Source organism: Larimichthys crocea, chromosome XXI (genome assembly GCF_000972845.2).
Source record: "Larimichthys crocea isolate SSNF chromosome XXI, L_crocea_2.0, whole genome shotgun sequence".
Classification (NCBI taxonomy): domain Eukaryota; kingdom Metazoa; phylum Chordata; class Actinopteri; family Sciaenidae; genus Larimichthys; species Larimichthys crocea.
In genome coordinates, this window is record NC_040031.1 from 16,556,473 (window position 1) to 16,576,250 (window position 19,778).

At 42.9% G+C, this 19,778-nt stretch overlaps 1 protein-coding gene across 1 annotated transcript; it reads left to right on the forward strand.

Moving 5' to 3' along the window:
- Nucleotides 1-463: 463 nt before the first annotated feature.
- klf13 (Kruppel like factor 13) lies at nucleotides 464-18,867 on the forward strand. The gene is made up of 2 exons (XM_010729428.3): nucleotides 464-1,477; nucleotides 12,089-18,867. The coding sequence occupies exons 1-2, from the start codon at nucleotides 991-993 to the stop codon at nucleotides 12,415-12,417; spliced, it is 816 nt and encodes a 271-aa protein (XP_010727730.1). The 5' UTR covers nucleotides 464-990; the 3' UTR covers nucleotides 12,418-18,867.
- The last annotated feature ends 911 nt before the right edge of the window (nucleotides 18,868-19,778 follow it).

Sequence of the window (19,778 nt, forward strand, 5' to 3'; positions counted from 1 at the left end):
ATTTTTAACAATAGTAGGACTGAAATGATCTGTTGATTAATCAATTAATGGATCAGAGACAAAAAATGCCAAATGTTCTCCGGCTCCAGCTTCTCCAATGTGAGAATTTGTAGTTTTTCTGTGTTTTTTTTATCATAAATTAAATAATTTGATATTTTTTGGACTTTGGCTGAAACAAACAAGACATCAGTTTTTGGACTGACATACTTTTCTGACAATGAACCAATAGAATAACAAGGAATGAATCGTTTATGAAAACGCTAAACAATAGCATATAAGTTTCTTTTAACAAATGCTGCAAAAATCTCACAGTGTGCATGCATGCATGCAGGCTTGGACAGGATGCTGCAAAATCATCCACCACCGACCGACTCCACCCACCCAACCTAAAATATCAGTTATTGCATGTATTCTTCCCCAAAAAAACGTCTCTGCAGTGCATAAGTGTGTCGCCCGTGAGATACATCATCTGAATGCATGAGGGCAACCTGTGGTGAAACTCAACTAACTCGTGTTGTTCGGTGCATTTGGGGACACGCTGTACCCAATGAATGAGCGGAGCCTTCGCTGACGATGCTTGCCGAGCGCTGCCGGTCGACACGCCCCCAGCATGGATACAACCAGCAGGAACAGGCGCTCAGGAGACACACTCACTATGCTGGAGAGTGTTTGTAGCCGCGATGGGAGTTAACACATCCAAGTTTGTGGAGGTCCTCTTTCCAGCGTCGTTGCACTAAACAAAGACATTGGGTTTCTTTTTCTTTTTTTTTTTTCTTCCTCTGAGGGGGCTTGTCTGCATTTTTGTCCGAGGCGTTTCTCTCACAGGATGTTGATGATATTGGAAAGCCGGGTAAGATCATAAAGTCAGTTTTCTCTGATGAGAACGACCTCCTCCTCCTCAACACCACCACCACCACACAAAGGGAACCACGGAACAAGTACTTTTTGTTTTCACACGCCATCATCTAATTTAATTTAATTTTTTTTTGAATGTCATTAAGAAGCAGAGGGGGCTGTTTCAAAGACAAAATGGATCACTTTGCAGCAGAGTGCCTTGTTTCAATGTCCAGTCGTGCAATTGTTCACGCACCTAAAGGGAATAGGGAGATTAAACCAGAAATCCCGTCCTCCTCCAAGAACGGAGAGGAAATAAAGGAGCCTTTGGTGAAAGATAACTCCTCTCTTTTTGTGGTGGCGCGGATTCTGGCGGATTTTAACCAGCAGACTCCCAACAATGTTGCCGAGCAGGCAAAAATAAAGGATGAGAGCATGCCGAACCTCATAGATGATGATGATGATGGAAACTCTGCCACACCTACCACCATCTCCGAGCCTTCGCTCAAACAAAGAGGCAAAAGATCGCGGGGTCGAACTGAGCAAGAATCGCCTCAGAAAAAGCACAAATGCCACTATTCAGGTTGTGAAAAAGTTTATGGCAAATCATCCCACCTCAAAGCCCACCTAAGGACACATACAGGTCAGTTTCATTGGATGCAAAATGTTTGTTGTGCCTGTGACCGTGACTTATTGTGGTTTCCCTGTAAATGACACCGGACGGGATGATTAAAAGTGAGAATACTCAAGTGAGAAGTTTGCTTTCATTTACACTCAGAGCGATATTTGTTACAGAGGGAGGGTGACTGACTGCTGCGTTTCATCCAGTCATGTGCGTAAATATTCACGGATCCACTCTGAAAAGGAAATAATCGCAGGAAAGGGGTGGAGGGGGGGGAAAAGAAATGGTGCATGGTTTAATAATTTGCATTGTTTCTCTTAAGTTGTGTGAACTTTGTGAAATGTCCTTTTTAATTTAGGGAGGGAGGGAGGGAGGAGGGGGGAGTCGAAAATAGTGCCACTCCCACTCAAGTCTCCGAGCTTTGTCACCGCTTTCCTCTTTGCAACGCACCCACCCCCCCGCATTGGACAGTAGAAACCGAAACTGCAGTGCAAACGCAGGACAAAATGACACGGATCAGATTTCTGTGCGCATTCATTAAAGTCAACTTTGGTTTCCATGACGACAAATTAAAAAATAAAATAAAATAAAAAAAAAATCTTCCGCATTAAAAGCCATGTCAATAAGTCCACCGATGCATGTGGGCATGCATAGATGCATAAAAGAAAAGTTTTCAACCCCCCCTCTCCCGGAAAGCGTGCAATCACACTGCAGAGCAAAAACGGTGAAATCACGCAGCTCCAGGTCAGCCGTATGATACGTGTGACTTCCCTCCATATTTAGCTCTTTGGATTCCGCAGGATAGGCTAGAGAGAGAGAGAGAGATAGAGGGGGTTAAAAGATGTAGATCGACTCAAATTGGGGGGTTGATATGAGCTGTGCAGTCGCCTGTCTGCCCAAAGCCCTTTGTTGTGATGTGCCACACCCCCGCTAGACAGACCGCCAGCTGATCTGGCCAGCAACAGACTCAGCTAGTTGAGCCTCGACTCTGCTTTGTAGACTCTGCATCTATAGCACACACACACACACACACACACACACCTCTTCCTCCTCAACGCTGTCCTCTATTCTTTCACATGCACACGCACAAATCAGCCTGACAACACACAAACAAAACACTGCACTCTGGATCACATAAGAAACGTCTTGTGTGAACTTGACCCACATTTGAGTCATATAGAAAAATTTCAGTCCACAGAGAGGTGTGCATGAGAAACTACAGCTCTGCACCGAAGCTTGGCTCTGAGCCTCCTCACTCCTCATTTGTCTTAGTATTAAAAAATCTGTGATCCATACTTACAGGGGGTAAATTCTTGTCTCATTGCCCATTAAGCTTTTCTTCTCACATGCTATTAGGATACAACCTCCTGCCTTGCTTTGTGTACTTATAGCGGTACATTTACTACCCTTTTAGAAGAAGTTCATATGGGTACCATATGTTGAATTACTAATAAAAATTAGAAGTGCACACTTGAAAACTGCAGGCCTGTTGTGTTGTGATTTTCCCTGTCTTGATAGTGTTGTTGTTTTTTTATTCGTGCTCATTGAGATTTCTCTGTCAGCTGCAGCTTGGTGCTGACTACAATGGTGTATAAACAGTAGAGAATACTGACACATGCACATAAGACAGGAGTCTATAATAGTCAAGTAGCATTAGTTAAATGACTTCCAAACAAAATGCCTGTGTCTTCTGCACCGTGTGTTTTTAGTGCAGTTTTATTTCTGTCTATCAGCCCTGCCCTCGTCTCATTTGCCTATTAAGCCTTTGCTTTCTTTTGGGATCCTGTGTCTGCCTTTTGTGATTGGTTTGTGTGCTGTAATTCCTGATAATGAGGACGATTTCTGCTTATTTGATTGGATGGTCACAGAACGTGAGTCATCTCAGTTCAGCTGCCTTGTCTCAGCCAAACTTGCAGCAGTGCTCTCAGAGAGCCAGACTCCTGCCCCTCCGTGTGCTTCCCTTCAGCCCGGACCATGTGTTTTTAGTGCACTTTTATTGCTCCGTATTATCCCTGCCCTTGAATGTCTATTAAGCATTTCCTTTCGCCTGCCTTTCTGTTTAGATCTGCTCCCGTGTCTGGCTTCACGATTGGTTTGTGTCCTATAAATTCTGATAATAATGACTTTTTCTGCTTATTTGATTGGATAGTCCCAGAATGTGGGTCATGAGAGTTCAGGCGGGCTGCCTCAGCCAACCTTGCAGTGCTTTCACAGAGCCAGACTCTCGCAGTGTGCTTCCTTTCAGCCCCTACTAGCAGAGTCAGGAGAGAATGGATTCCAGCCCAGTCAGTCCAAGCCAAACACCGCTATCTAATTGAGGGGGGAAACACTGTTATAGACACTAAACAAAGAGCCAGGGACAAGGCGACCTTACTTGACTTCTGTAACGCCCAAAGCCTCATCATCCCAGCTTCTGCGATCTTTGTGTGTGTGTGTGATTTATGAGTGTAAAAAGAGCTGAAACTTGAGCTGCACTGTATTTCTTATGCAATGTCTACAGCACATAAAAAAAGATCCCATTACTAGCTCCAAATGAACTTCACCTAGTAGTCATATCTTCTGAGAGGCATCATTTTTATTTAGAAAAACAAAAGTTAAGCTCAATGATTCACGTCGCCTTTTCAAACTGACTAAGTGTCAGTTACCCTTATTTACATATCTCGTCTGCCATAGATAGTTTCTGCTTTATTTGTTTAGGAATTCATCTGATGAAACTTTAGCTGCCGCTTCAGAGGAACTGGGGGTGAATAAAAGTTCGTTTGCAGCCTTTAAAACATCTATATTTGGAAAAACTCAACAGAAATGTGTTTTTAAGGAAACATTGTAGCGCAGAACTTGGTCTAAAAGTTTTCATAGGGAACTACGTAATAAAATTGTGAGAGTGAGGCCTGTGGATTATCCCTCGTAACTGGGCACTCTGTCTCTTTAAGGGTATTAAAAAGTTCCCCGTCCCCTTAGTGGAGACTAAGTGGTTTAATTTTAGGTTTCTTCTTAAACCACAGTTGTCTTCTCTGACACAGTGTAACACAGACGCTGGGATATATTAGACATGAGAGTACATGCTGAATTTAAATAGCTCATTATAGTGCATTTAGTTTGATGGAGAAGAATTCACTGCAGTTTAGGGGTCTAAGGTTACCACACAGCTTTTGTCTGATGTCCTGGTGTGGGCAGGCGGGGCTCCAACACATATACTGCGGTATGGAAAGTGCAGTCATGTAACACAGATGTAGAAATAATCTTATTTTTAAATGGAACAAATTAAGACCATCAAAATATTTTTTTTTACTCAGCACCAATTCCTTTTCTGACTCTTTGTCTTAAGTTGCATAATCCCCTCTTTCCCACGAGGTGTCTAAGAGTACATGGTGTTCTCTGTGAAGCCTCATTACTCTGCTTTGGTCATGTCATGCAGACTGCCATTTTCAAAGGAGAGATGGCCCCTGACAAGCTCATTACAAGTCATGTCTTCTTCAGAAAGAACAGCCCGGGCCTTTTGTGCCCTCCACAGCTGGGTCTCACAAAAGGCCATCTTGTCAGTATATAAGACCTATTCGAAAACTATTCGAATCACCGGGAGTAACAGGGTCAGTGTTTCTCATAGACAAAGAGCCTAATGACATATTTTACAGTTGGTTTGAGGTTTTGTCTGCACCTCTTTTGTGTTCTGCTGGGGGTACCTCTAATACTGTGAGATTGCTATGAATCCCTAAAAAAAAAATAAAAAAATAAGTGGCACCACCTGGCAGCACAAATAGACCCAGTTATTCATGCATGCTTTCTATTTTCAGCCGAATAACTGTGGTTAATGACACTTTTTTTTTTTAAACGTGAAATTATCCTAAATTCCACATGGAAAAAAGAAGCAGGAGTCTCTGATTATATATACTGCAGTCCTGCCAGTGGTTTTATATTTGGCTGCACTGCTACACAGAGTGCACAGTGTTCCTGTGTGGCTGGTGGCAGTGATGAGGTAGCAGGGTGGAGATGGGGTTTTCCTGCTCTTGCTTGAGCCTGACCTTGGCACAGCAATGGGTAAAAACTACTGGGGCACAAGAGGTCAGTCTGTCTACCTGGCTACCACACAGCAGGATTTCCACCATCCCACCCAGTTGAGCCATATTTCTCCTGACGTGTAATGAAATGATGACTCCTCAGTCAGGAGATGCTCAACAGTTTCCATTTGTCCCCATTCTGGTGACAATACAAATGTTATGTTTGTAGCTATGCTAGTGCCATGATGGTTAGTCCACTGCTTTGGTTCAGACTGAAATATCTCAACAACTATGTGATGGATTGCCACAAAATTTTGTACAAACATTCATGAGCCCAAGATGATGAATCCAAATGACTCTGGTCATGATTATGAGGTTGAAATATGAGGCTGAGTTGAGTGAAATGTTCTGACAGAGTTCACGCTGCAGACTCTTTGTCTTCATATAAATTTACTGATGCATAAATTCTAGTGTTTTCCGCTGCTGTAAGATAAGATATTTTCTTAGAGGGTGGTCTTGTGAATGAAATCTGGTTGGCTTGTGAATGCCACGTGTAGCAGTACAGTATGTGTCCAATGGAAACAAGGTATTAGTTAAATCTACTTGATCCTCGGGATGTAAATAAAACCAAAGTGGAGCTAGCATCTTGACTGTTTTAATCCTCTGGGTTGCTGCTCTATGAAAGACATCTCTTAAAGCCGGGTGCACATGCTGTCCATATGCTTTTCAGTATGTGGACGTAGGATGTAAAGCTGATAGTAGGATAGCTCCTCATTAATGTTGAAATATAGACCTGATTTAACTGTGATTAAGCAGCCAAGCATGCATGGTGGCTGCTGAAAGGCCCCTGTCATGCGGTTTCATGGCTGCGTTGCTTTCACTGGCCCACAGGGCTCATGTATTCTTCGGTTAGCTCTGGAGTAGTTCTATAAAAGCTGCTCTGTCTATTCCCTGAGCAGCCCCTCCCACCCTTCTCCAGCTTGCAAAGCAAAATAGGTGCTCGAGCGTGTTGTGTTGCAAGGCCAGAACTCGGGGCCACGGCTTGTGGCGTGGTGTTGATTACCAGCGGCAGGAAGAGAAGGATACAGACCTGTGGAACACTGTGATAAACCTCCAACCGCATCTCGCATGCAAGGGAGGGATCTGCAGTACAAAGACGACGAATATGCAGTGCGGCAGGATGGGGGGTGGGGTTAGATACCAGGATATTCACTGTCAATGCCCTCCATTGATGTAGGTCATTTATTCAGCTGCATGTGCCGCTAATCTGATTAACGTTTGAAGGGCTGTGACCTCTACAACGGAGAACACCCCGGCACTCACAGGGTCCCATCTAAGAGTTCTGACTGTGACTGTGTCCACTGCGTTGTTTTCGGCTCAGCTTCTATAAGAGAGGAATGGCTGAAAATCGCTGTCAGAGGGAGTGTTTTGTCTCTTGCTGTTTCTGTTCCCTACGGTATGTAAGGTGTGTCCCCTTTCTCAGAGTGATAAATCAGTCTGTGGCAGACCATGACACAAGGGGGTGTGGCCCTCAGCACGCGATGTGGAGCATTTTGTGGAGTGTTGGGGGAAGGAGGGCATAATCATTTTCTGTGACGCATGAAAATGTTTTTTCTCCCACTCATCATCATGTATAACACTGGACAGCTGGCACTATCTCCTCTATCTCCTCTTATCTCAGCTCGGTGACGCGTCTCAATATCTAGCAGGGGTTATGGCTCTTTGTCTGGTGCTGGCTCGTGAGGGATGGCTGTCCCATATGAGCTATAATGTCAGACCCCATAAGTGAAATGAGCTGGCATTGTACTGCGTGAGTGAGAGTCACGGATGACGGGGCATCCCTGCTCCCACCTGCTTTTGTTAACTGTAAACACCCACTAATGGCTGCATCTGTTTGCATGTGCACATCCTTAGTTAACCACGGTTTAAGATGAGTAGACTGCCAGCAACACATCGAGGCTGCAGGTTGTTTTAGCATGCACTCAAGGCTGAAAGAGAGTGCCCACTCTGACTAATTGAGGCAAATGTGATGAGCTGGTCAATGCAGGCGAGCTATCTCCTTAAACAGTTCAGCGGATGAAGTAATGTATGGCTAAGTATGTGCAGGAATCACACGGTCACACTCGACCCAGCTGCATGTCTCTGGTTGAATGTCAATAGCCCTTTTGCAGCTCAGACCAAGGGTAGTGAGTTACGGGTAGTAACACAGCCTGTCTGATTGAAATGCATTACAGGAGTGCCTCTCCTGCTGGGAGCGAGGCTGCTGCTATTGTTCACAACCTGACAGCTATAGGCCCACAAGGGGAGGTAGGCTATTCAACGGAAAGCAAGGTCCCTCTCAATAAAGACAAAAGATGATAATAGATCAAATGCTGTCTGTTTTCTGAGCGTTCTCCTGACAGGCTTGAGTCGGGTCCTCATCACGAGCACCTGACCCACCCAAGGGTCCTTCGTCGACTGCTCCTGCAGGGACGCCTTTATTCTTGTTTGCAGAAAACTCTGAATGCCTCTGAGGAAAACATGTTTTTCTTGGTAATTTGACTCCTCTCCCACTGAGTTAATTTTTCATAGACAAATAGCCACGTAAACAGTTGTTCAGATCTCAGATGTGTTTCGAATCAAACGGTGCCTCTTTTTTTTTCCATCTTGCAGACCGCAGAACTTTGTATGCCTTTGGTGTTATTTCTGTACGCGCGGAGCCTGCATGTGCTGCCGTGTGAACAATGAAAAGACGTGCTGCAAACACCTTAATGTATATGCATTGTTCTCCACACACATGTTATCATCTTGGCGTGTGATGGTGCGTGTAGAGGGAGCGGCTGGGGTACGGTTGGGTTAACCCTGTCTGCTCTAGTGGTTTATGCTGATGAGGGACTAAGCAGTCATTTTGGTATTACCCAAAATCCCATGAACGGTTGTCTGCTGGCAGAGTAGCTGGCTCCCGGTTGGTTACAGGTCATAGTCTGTTGTAAACATGCAACTAAATTACAGGATTGTGCTGAGCCCTAGCACTGGAGTTAGTGGTGCCCCTCTCATTTCATGTTGCCAAGCTGACTGTGCCACTAAGCCAGCGCTAAAGTGAGGTAGCCCCAACTCCAATGAGCTGTGATCTACAGTCTGACTCCAGCTTTAACTTTCCCTTCTTGAGCTGTTTGCTTGTAAATGTCCACGCAGGTTTAGTGTGCACCTTGTCTTTGTTCTGAGCTCTGTAAAAGATATTTCCTGTTCTGCTTCTCACTGTGCAGGCAGCACAAAGTTAACTTCAAGGTGATCTCTGATGTATCCACAGAAACTTTATTCACCCCCCCCCACCTCTCTGCTCACCCTGCAGAGCTATTTACTCAAGCTCTCTTATGGCAGGCTGACATGGCTGTACACTGTGTGAATTTGGCCCACGCCTGAGGACACACCAGGAATGTTATCTACTCTTATTTGAAATGCTGCTAGCTGTTGTTGGAGCAGGTGACCGAGTTGAGTTCCTGCACCGCTGCTCACGTCAAAAAGGAGATTTGATCTCACCTTTGCAGACAGCATCCCTTACACCTGGGAGATGTACTCAGATTCTGTTTCTCTTAACCATTTCTGCTTGAAAATGGAGGAGCCAAATTTCTCACATATGAATGAGAGAAAAGTGGCGGGAGACGGGCAGAGATGAGCTGTTTATTTACTGACCCAGTGGCCTTACAGAGAACAGTTATATAACAAGAGTACCTGTGACATAATCACGTCTCCTTGGAGGGGGGACACTAGTGCTTAGTAAAGGTACAGTTTGCTTGCGTGATGTAACTTGCTTAACGGGTAACTGGGTCACTGTGTTCATTAGGGAAAAGCTCCCCTTATAACATGACCCCCATCGCCCTCTAAAACCGTCACGTTCTGAGAAAGGCAAACCACTCTCTGGATGTGCCAGAGATGGGATAACCAATCGGTGGGACCTGGCGTCACTATAGCCACGGTTCCCCAGCTGTGACAGTACTGGAAATAGATGGGAATAAGAGCAGGGTAAGGGGAGTAGGTTGCAGCATTCTTCTTTCAACAGAGATGCTGAGTAATAGCTGCAGTCTATAGAAATATCTTGGAGAGTGTCATCCTCCTGACACACAGGATAATAGCCCCTATCATCATTTCCACTCTGGAGGAAAGAGTATGTTCCCTAAACCTCCTTGTTGCTACCAGAAATAGTTTTTTACAGCACGCACACAAACACAACAATTAATTGGGGCACTGCATGATTTTTCTTTACGCAAGTGAATTTTTAAAGGCTTGACATTAAACCAGCCGGGCTTTTAAATGCATATTCATATCAGTGGTGACCTAAATGCCAAAAGCAGTTTAGCGAGGGGGGTGAAAATGGGCAGCGCATCTGTGTTTTTTTCCCTACATTTTTCCTGAGAAGCCAAGGAGCTAAATAATTTGACACGTCTCAGTGAGTTGCTGTTGGATACCTGACGCTTCCACTATGACTGCATTACTGTATCAGGGCAGTTAGACTGGATATCTCGGCCTGGCTCTCTGGTGTCTGGTTAAATATTAATGTTGTTGGATCCGTTACACTGGTTATTGAGCCTTAAGCAGTCCGCAGAGCTTAGCTCCACTTTTTAGCCAATAACTCATTTTGTAGTGCCAGGTGGAAGCACAGGGATGCTTCTCTTGCTAATAAGTTATGAAATCAGACTATCATGAGTCTCTTCAGTGAGATCAGTGTCTTTAAAAGTTAAACTGCCTCTTTTTTTTTCTCCAGGGTGTAATCCAGGATGTGTAACGGGGTCAACCAACCAGAGCCTCCTCGTTTTCATGAATTGTAACTCTAACTTCATGCAGGGCACATTCTTTCTTTGTGTGTTAACTGCAGCAGCAGAGTGAGAACACTGAAGATATTTTGGCTGTGTGCACTGTGTGTTATGCTAATATATATGCTACTCACTGAGTTTACACACACTTGAGCCCCGTATGAGCCCTGCAGGAACTGTTGTGGGTAGGGCTGACTGATTTTGTCTGGAGCTGAGGTGAGGCGTCAGGGGCAGGAACACAGACCGGGCTGTCTAGACTTGCTCTGTCTGTCTGCATGTTTTGTAACTATGCAGTACTGGGGGAGGAGGGACGGAGACTAGTAGTGCACTGAGTTCTTGTTTTTTAGCCTCACAGGCATCAGGTAGCATATGAGTGTTTGAAGGCGAACAGCACTGTTTCCATTGTGGCCCTAAGGGAAGCCACAGAACAAAGAAAGCATTTGGCAGGCCTGTTTTTATGTGCTCATTTGTCATGCCACCAATAAACATTCACGCATCTCACCGTCTCCTTTCCATACCTCAAATCCCTGGAATAGGCTCACACATGATGACTGATTATTCTTATTCTCAGGAAGGAGCCATAACATTAAAGCAATACGTCCTGCCCTTCGCTATAGGACTGCAATGTCACACTGGTAAAATTAGAAGCTGGATGTAGCTATTGTCAGGCAGAAACTCGCTGAAATGGAACTAAATAGAACACAGTATTAGACATGTTGGGCAGTGGACGCAGAACGCTGCATTTAGGCTCCACGCACACTGTTTCCACATCAGAATGGAAGGAAAACCACAAGATATATAGTGCCATCTGGCTTTGAGTAGATTTGTGTCAAAGCCCACTTTTATTGCCTGATGGAGGGGGAAGGGTGTAATTTCCCATGTGCCGAGTCACAGATAGTTGCATGTTGGAAAATGGGCTGGGTAACCATTGTGAGTGTGATTAGCATCTGGAGCTTTGATAATTAAGCTGTGTCTGCTCCTTCACCACAAGTCCCTCCAAGTCCCACGGCTCACTACTTTTTTTTGTCCTTTTTTAAAAAAAATATTTTGAAGATATCTTGGGTTCATTTGATATCCTTCCTTTATATGAACCCAGAAATAACCTTGTGATCATTATTTCTTGTTGACTCAGTATCCCATGTACAGAAAACAGCACAGTCTAGTTTAACAGGCCTGGTTCTTCTATGACAAATGATTTGTGCGTTGCAGTCTTCATGACTTGTTAACCTGTAAACACCTCACAATGAGTCACGTCTCCTACTGCGGTGAGCCATTTGATACGTAGCAGGAATATGTACACGTCCTTGAGTTTAATTAGTTTCATTTTACATTCACAAGCTCTGAAAAGGTTTTTTTTTATATCGGTATATAAGAATTTAAACAGTTCAACAACACCACTTATGGGTGGATTTTACATGTTTTGGCCCATCTATTACAAATCACACCTACTTTACACTCTTTCCCACCATCCTCTCAAGATTGGTTTGAAAAAGTTCTTTTTAATTGCATTTGTTGTTTCACCACAGTGTTCAAATGAACTTGCAGAGACTTTGAGTTAAATTGAGATAACTTGTTTTTATTTGTGTCAAAGTTACAGAGTTTCTGTTGTATGTTAATGCAACCACACAAGAAACAAGAGATAACAAGTCATGATGAGTATTTTGTATCTTACCTCACTTCCTCTTTGCAAAAGACTTCCATATCTGAAACCAATGGAAAACTCCAACTGCTTGTAGGTCCTGAAAAACATGTTTAAGTGCGGTGTATTTAAAAAGAAAGTGTGGCCTGATGTGATGTTGCCATCTCCTTGTGTGATTAAAGACTTTCCCTTCCTCTGTGTGTTATAGGAGAACGGCCTTTCCCATGTACCTGGCCCGACTGCAGCAAGAAGTTCGCCCGCTCCGACGAGCTGGCTCGCCACTACCGCACCCACACGGGTGAGAAGAAATTCGGGTGCCCACTTTGTGACAAGCGCTTCATGCGTAGCGACCACCTGATGAAACACGCCCGGCGCCACTCAGATTTCCAACCCGGCATGCTGAAGAGGCCCCACGGCGGCAGCAGCGGTGGTACCACACGTCCCAGCTCCCTCAGCGACTACAGCCGCTCGGACGCCTCCAGCCCTACCCTCAGCCCTGCCCTTAGCCCTGCCCTCAGCCCAGCCAACTCGCCTTAAACTGAAACCCTGTCGCACTTTCTGCCTCTGACCTGGGAGGCCTGTTTTTTTGTTTTGTTTTGTCATAACACTTGTGTTGCACAGTTGTCAGCAACCCCCCCAACCCTTTGCTATTCCTGCGCTTGCTGTGGTGTACCATACTGTACATAAGTGCTTATTGTAGTGCAATTACTTGTGTGATCCTAAAAGAAGGTAATGCCTTTCCCAGATGGAAATATTTACATTCTGTACCATATGTCTGTAATTTTTAGCTTCTGATCATGGCTAGTTGCCCAATGTGTGTTTGCAGTCAGCTAAACAAGGTTTAGAAGAAGAAAAAAACAGACACCCTGACAAGTCTTATCTAAAAAAATGTTTTTCTTTGTTTCTTTTGAATGAGTGAGGAGAGGGGGTACACACATGCACACCTCAGGACAGTTGCTATTTCTGTAATACCACAGTACGTAACAGTACTCACATTGACTGCACAATATACTCATCACTTTACTCTGAAATTCAACGGGGGTTGAATTTTACGCCCTGCTCAGGGATGGCCTTGTTAGCTTGAAAGAATGAACATGGTGAAGAAAAAACATACAGTACACATATAGCAGCCTTACACTCAACACAATTTGCACTCTTTGTTCTTTTGTTGGTTTTCACGTTTGAGGAAACTAGCCCTATGGTCATACGCTCAATCATACACAGAAATCATGTCCTGATCTCCCTTGTGCTCTGAGGCGGGGGGGTCGTCTGTAATGTAAGTGCTGTTTGTTAAGAGAATCCCCCACCTCAGTAATCAAAATACATCTGTTCCTCCGCTGCAACGTTAATACCGTTACACTGGGTTTTAAAAAAAATGTACTGTGTAAATCTGTGGGAGGATCGGGATTATATTGGGTTGACAGTTTTTATAAAAATACTCAGTTGGAGAAACTTTAGACCCTTTAAATAGAGACAGTTTCAAAGCAGCTGTTCATGCTTTTTTCTTAAAAAAGAAAGTGCTGTGTCATCAGCTGACATTTCACACAAAATGGACACAAAGGGACTTTAGTTGAGACAATGTTTATCCCTCTCTGAAGCACATAGGAAAAAGTACCAAAGACAAGAGTGAATGAAAGCTTTCTATTCAGTCTTGTAAGCCACCCTTCATTGAGGCCTGGGGCTGCTGTTTGGCAGTATCACAGGTAGAGCCAGACAGCCTGCTCACTTTCCTCCACCCGGCTTTGCCTTTTGTGGCCTCCCCTGGAGGAAACGGCTGCATCCCACAAGAAGCTATTCACAGACCGCAGGAGGAGTGCTAACATGCCATTTCCAGGGAGTCCTCCCTCACCCATCTTGGCTCTACCTGTCCTAGAGAGTAGTAACACTCCAAGCCACCCAAATTGCATAAGGTTGGTTGACTCGGTGGAGGAGAAATGTAGGCGTGAGAGTGTCGGGCAGAGCTGCGACATGGTGGAACACGGAGTGAACAAAGCGGCTATCTGCTATAGACAGACAAGAGAGGGCAGGTCCTGATAAAAGAGGAGAGGTTTATCACGAGCTGAGCAGCACAGAGGAGGAGACACCCAGTCGCAGACACCGCCATCTCCTCCTTCCCAACTCCCTTCCTCCCTCTAACTGTAGAAAACTGTGTAGGAGGGGGGGGATGGCTGTAATTAGTGGGTTGATCCAACCTGTATGATAAGAGTAGAGAGAGAAATGTATGAACAACAGTACTACCTAGACGACACTAGCAGTGTGGGTGGTATGTACCCAACTCCATCCTAAGCACAGGGAGAAATCCTCTACTACTGCTGGAGAGTCAAATTTCACAACGCCAAGGAAAACCGTCGCTCCAAATTCACACCGATAAATCCAAGAGCTCTCAAACAGCTGCTTTCAAACTTCTCTCTAGCAAACAAGGAGTGTGGGGGGAGGGGTGGGGGGCTTTTAAACTGTTGTAAAAACATTTGAACCAAAACGAACATATCAGCAAAGTGCAGTTCTCACCAGCCTCATGACGTCCTGCCTGTGAAGCTCAGATGTCCCGTGAGAAAGCTGACTTGTGTTTCTAGACAGACATGCCTCAATAAGTCAGGCAAAAGGCACAGTAAACCTTCCATGGAAACGGGCACCACTATCAAAACTGCTACAGCCCAGCCAGTCTGTGTTATGCCTACATTTTCTTTTAATGCTTCGGCCCCGGAAATAGTTTCATCCATGTATTTGGTCCTGTCAGACTCCTCCAGACTGTTGTCATCATAATTTGCATGTGCTCTCGCCCCTGCAGTCCCGTGCTTCACACTATATGCATGTTAACAACTTTGCCTTGGAAGCATTGAGGGTTTTTTTTTTTTTTTTTTTTTTGAGGCGGTCTGGCAGGTGTACGTTCATGAATGGCAGGCCTTGTGCCTCGTTCTCCGCAGCACCCATCTCCCTTTAAAGTTGTGAAGAATCAGCTCTGTCACATCCTCCAGAAAGAAAACATCCCTTATTTAGATTGAATGCAGTAGTTTTTCTTCTCAAAACACCACACGTGAAATAAGAAAACAATCCTCTGTAAGATGTTGAAAATAGTTTTCCAGGCTGCAAGATGACACTTTGAATGCCACTGATCAGCAACTCTAAGTGAAAGAAGCACTGAGAGGGGTTTTTGCATTTACCATTTCTGAAAAAAGAAACTTTGATTTTTTCGCAAACAAATCCTTCAAATTGCTGTTGAGCAGCTTGTGGTTTCTAACCATGACTTTTTTCTTCATAGGCAATTTTTTTGACTTTTGGTTTATAGTATAGCTTGCAAAAAAAAGAAAAAAAAGAAATAAAAAATCTAAAAAATCTGAGTAGCTCACCCTCAAACAGGTTCCATTAATCACTTCTTAATCCGTAATCTGCACACATTTACCTCAGGGTCGACATCCGCAAAGCAGATACGGGACAGTCTGTGGATTTTGTTGTAACATCAGTTGCTGCACAGAAATGTCTGCCAGCCCCTTCCCCTCCACTTGTGTTCCTGGGTGCTTTGTGCTCACTGCCGGTCAGTGTCCGACCACACTGGAAACAGGAACGTCTCCGTGCGGGCCCAGCTCCTGCCTATAATGTCTTCATAACATTGTGCAGTCCTGCTATACGTCTTAGTAAGCACCGGAGCTGTTTTTCAGTGAAACGCCCTTTTAAACATCTTTGACCCTTTAGCGTCAGAGGACTATACAGTAGGCGACAGGAAGCTCCTACCATCTGAAAAATAAACTAACTGTGACAGTGTAAACAAATCAGTATATCCATCCAGCCAGACTGCAGCGGTGACACACACAGTAGGCCTCCACAGGCAGTGTATCATAACTTTTATCTCACTGTACCAAAATCTACTTGAATAATTCAACACAAAAGGCCATTGAACACAGTTTTGTACATGTCCATTTTTACTGTACTTTTACTTTTGTTGTCAAATAATTATTAACCTCTCTGGAGAAAGGTGTACAGTGTGTTTGATTTATTTTGTTGTTGTTGTTGTTTTTTCTAGATTTTCCATTGTCTTCAGGTCATTTCTGCAACTCCTTTGAATTTATCACAGCATTAAGGTTGGGCTGTTTAAAGGCACCATACTTTTTTTTTTTTTTTTTAAAGATAACTTTAGCCCCATTGATGGGGTTCACCCCTTTAATCAGAAACAGCTACTAGTCTGTTGATGTCAGGATGCAGGTTATACCTGCTATCCAAAAGATTCCTCCAAGTCAGAAACTGAAAGGACTGTTGGTGACGATAAAAAATTAAAACTTCCTGACCTCTATGTACGACAATTTCAGAACGAGTGAGTCATTTTCTTTATTATTTAGATTATTTTGAAAGTTTTCCATAAGAATAGAGACCACAGCATTGTGAGTTAGCAATGTAGTCATAATTTTTTATTATTGCTTTTTTTCTGTCTCATATTAAATGTTTAAGCTTGTATATTTTTTTTCTCTCGAAAAATCATACCTCTTGAAATATTTGACTTTTGTTGTACGTTCATATCTTTTTTAAAACATCCATCATGTAGCTTACGTTTGCTTGATGAGTAGCACAAATAATTGGTGGTTTTATTTGCCCCTACTTGAATGAAGAAGGAAGTAAGGAAGGAAGGAAAGAAAGAAAGAGACTTTTTTTCTGTAAAAAAACAAAACAAAACAAAAACAAAACACTGGGCTACATTTTATATAATCATCCCATTTTGTCAGGGTCCTGCACATCCTTGTAGATTCAACAAAAGGATCTTTCCAGGAAATAATAAAACCTTATTGTTATTCTTTTATGTTTGAAAAATATTCTATTGAAAAACATCCCTTCCCCTACTGAGCTCTATGTATTTGTCTTAGTTTAAACCTTTTCTATGTGGGGGGATGATGTCAGCTGTAAATTACTATGAAATTCCATGTCAGCATTTTTTAATCCAACTTTACGATTGTAATCCCACTAAGATTACAGATTCAAACATCCGCAAGAGGAAGAAAAAAAGGACTTTAAACAATGACAATATGGAAAGGTTTCTACAAGATACTAACAGTGTACCAGTTAATATCTTTTCTTGCTATCTGTAAAACAAAATACATTAAAACGACTTGATTGTTGCCTAGTATGTAAAGAACTAACAGTCTTATTTAAAAAAAAAAGTTTATATTAATTACATGAATATATCACTGATCAGACCGTCTCAACAAGCTTCATGACTGATCTCAGTGTTCAAGCATGATCGATGCAATTGCAGTGTGCCAAAACTATAATGGTAACTTCATAAAGATGATACAAATGTAGGTTAAAAAAAACAAACAAAACAAACAAAAACAACCTAGCTACTATCAGACATTTAACAAACTTGTACAGTTTTTTAAAGTGTGACATGTTTTTATGTAATGTACAGAAATATTTCATTTCTGCTTTATGTAAACATTTTGATTGTGTAGCTTTGTTTTCATTTGGTTCTTGTTATTTAATTTTTTCTTCTTTTTTTTTTTTGCTGTACAATACTCAAGCAATGTATAATGGCTTATTACAGGTATTTTTGACATAAACAATCTTAAAGATAATGAACGCCCAACCATTCCAAAGGATTGAAAATTGCATTTGCTATAAATGTGCTGCTTACATCGACCCGATGCATTTTTGTAGGTTATGAATAGAAGTCTGTCTCGACTGTGAGGTTTTTACACGTTGTGAAGTTATGCGCAAGGTACGTTTCTCATTGTCAACATTTCCCAGGTTCAAACTCTCCTTTCTTCTCTTCAGGCTCTTTGTGTAAACTAAGCCAATTCGAATGAACATCATACATGCAATATTTAAAAAGCGTTATGATATATAATATTTAGGACACACAGAGCATGTCTTCCCTCATGACAAAGGCCTGAGGCTTTTTTAAGGTGCGGATAATTACAGGAGAGAGCGGTTCTTGTGCAGTGAGAAGAAGGAGCTTTGAGTTCTCGCAGCTCATCGGAGGCTCAACACATGTTGTTACCAAAGGCTTTCGAAGGGAAAGGTGAATGTTGCAGTAATTTTGAACCCAGCACACCTTGGGTTCAACATTATATGCTTTAAGTGTTGATCAGTGGATGTTTGTGCTTAATATGGACCTTTTCTACATCTCAAATGAGCGACTTTGTCATTTGTTTTCTTTTTTAAAAAAATCACTTGAATGAACAAAGCTCATTTAGTCACACAAGCGTTCTGAATGAGTAAAAAGACGAGAAACAAAAGAGACTGAGTGAGTAGAAGCATGCAGCACAGCAGACCATATCTGTCTGTAACCCTTCGCTGACCATGTGGTCTTGCTTGACTGCTTGAACTGACACTGTGCGGCTCTTTTATTTTAAAAATGCACGCTGACAAAAAGTTTTGCTCAAGCGTTGGATTTTTTTTTTTGCCCTTAAAGGAGTTATTAGTTTCAGGTTATGCAGCACAAGGTGCTGTGAATGACCCTCCCTTTGATTACAAAGAGAGCCTCTCACCAGCCTTTTGGTTCTGTTTCCTGTACCTGTCTGTCCTCAATGTACCTCCTCAGTGTAATGTTGCTCTCTTGATACCTCTGTGCGTTTCTCCTCTGCCCATCACCATCAGTTGCCTGTTGTAGTGACTCCATGGTGCTGTTTCCCCTCTCAGCACCAATATAATCTAATCTGTAAATAACTCTTGACTCAGCTATGGCCAGTACATTCTTCAATGACCTCAATCTAACCTTCAGGTGCAGTTTTGTTTTTTTGTTTCAGTAAACCAAAATCACTACATTAGTAGTATTACAGTTGTACAGTTCCTCGGATTCTACACAAATTTAATGTGCTGGTCTTAGCTGCTCTGCTGTACCTTTTTATGGCATTATTTTTTACATGTTAGACAATATATTGTGACCATGTCCTATGCAAATATGAAAAATAACAGATTGTTGAATAATGTATGTTGTCATAACTTGTATGCATGAAATAGTGAAGTTTACATTTGGAAATAAATTCATAAAATAAGCAGCTACAATTTGTTCTGTGCTCATTTCCTTTGCTGTTAAAGTGACCCTGTATTGTTCACATTTTAGGATAATAATAAATGCTAAAGCATAGTAGAGTATAAAAGTAGGAGGAGCTATTAATACCTTTTAATTAGTGAACTTTAGAGGTGCTGGTAGGTGGATTTAGTTACCTGTGGCCAAAGCCAGCTGTCCCCTTGTTATATACACTATGCTAAGTTAATACCATATATACATACACCATACAGATGTTAGGGTGGTGGTCTCAACATTCTCATCCACCTCTCAGCAAGAAGTGAATCCCAAACAGCCAAACTATTACTTTAAGTTAGGAAACTGACTCAGAAATGTCAGCAACATTAGCCACCATAAGCTAAAGGTCATAACAAGTGAAGTAGTGGAGGCAAAATGCAACATACGGGTGTATTGATTTGACACCGTTTGTCTTTAATGCCATATGTATGCCAGCCATGCTCCCAAGTTCCTCATTTGTGATTGCAAAATATTTGAACTACAGGATGGAGGAAGAGCAATACTCCTCAGTCACACAGCCTTTTCTCACGGGCCTGTGGTTCAGTATTATTCTTGCAACAGGAAGTACACCTTGTTCCCTCATTTCACTCATGCAAATATTTACAGTAACTGCTGGGGTAACGAATGGGTGGGGCGTCAAATGCTGGGGACTCCTTCCTTCCTTATTGTATTTCAAGCCAAACAGACTGATACGCTGTGCTCAAAGTTTCCTGTATGTACCCGGTGCACTTGCAACTTTACAGGAAGCAAGAAAAAGAACAAGGGCATTAAAATTCTTGATGAGGAGCCTGGTGTTCTCCGTGCTCAATCTGTACACCTCCTGTCTCCGGGCAGGTTGGAGCTACCAGCACACCACGCTACACAAACAGACAAGCTGCCACCCCTG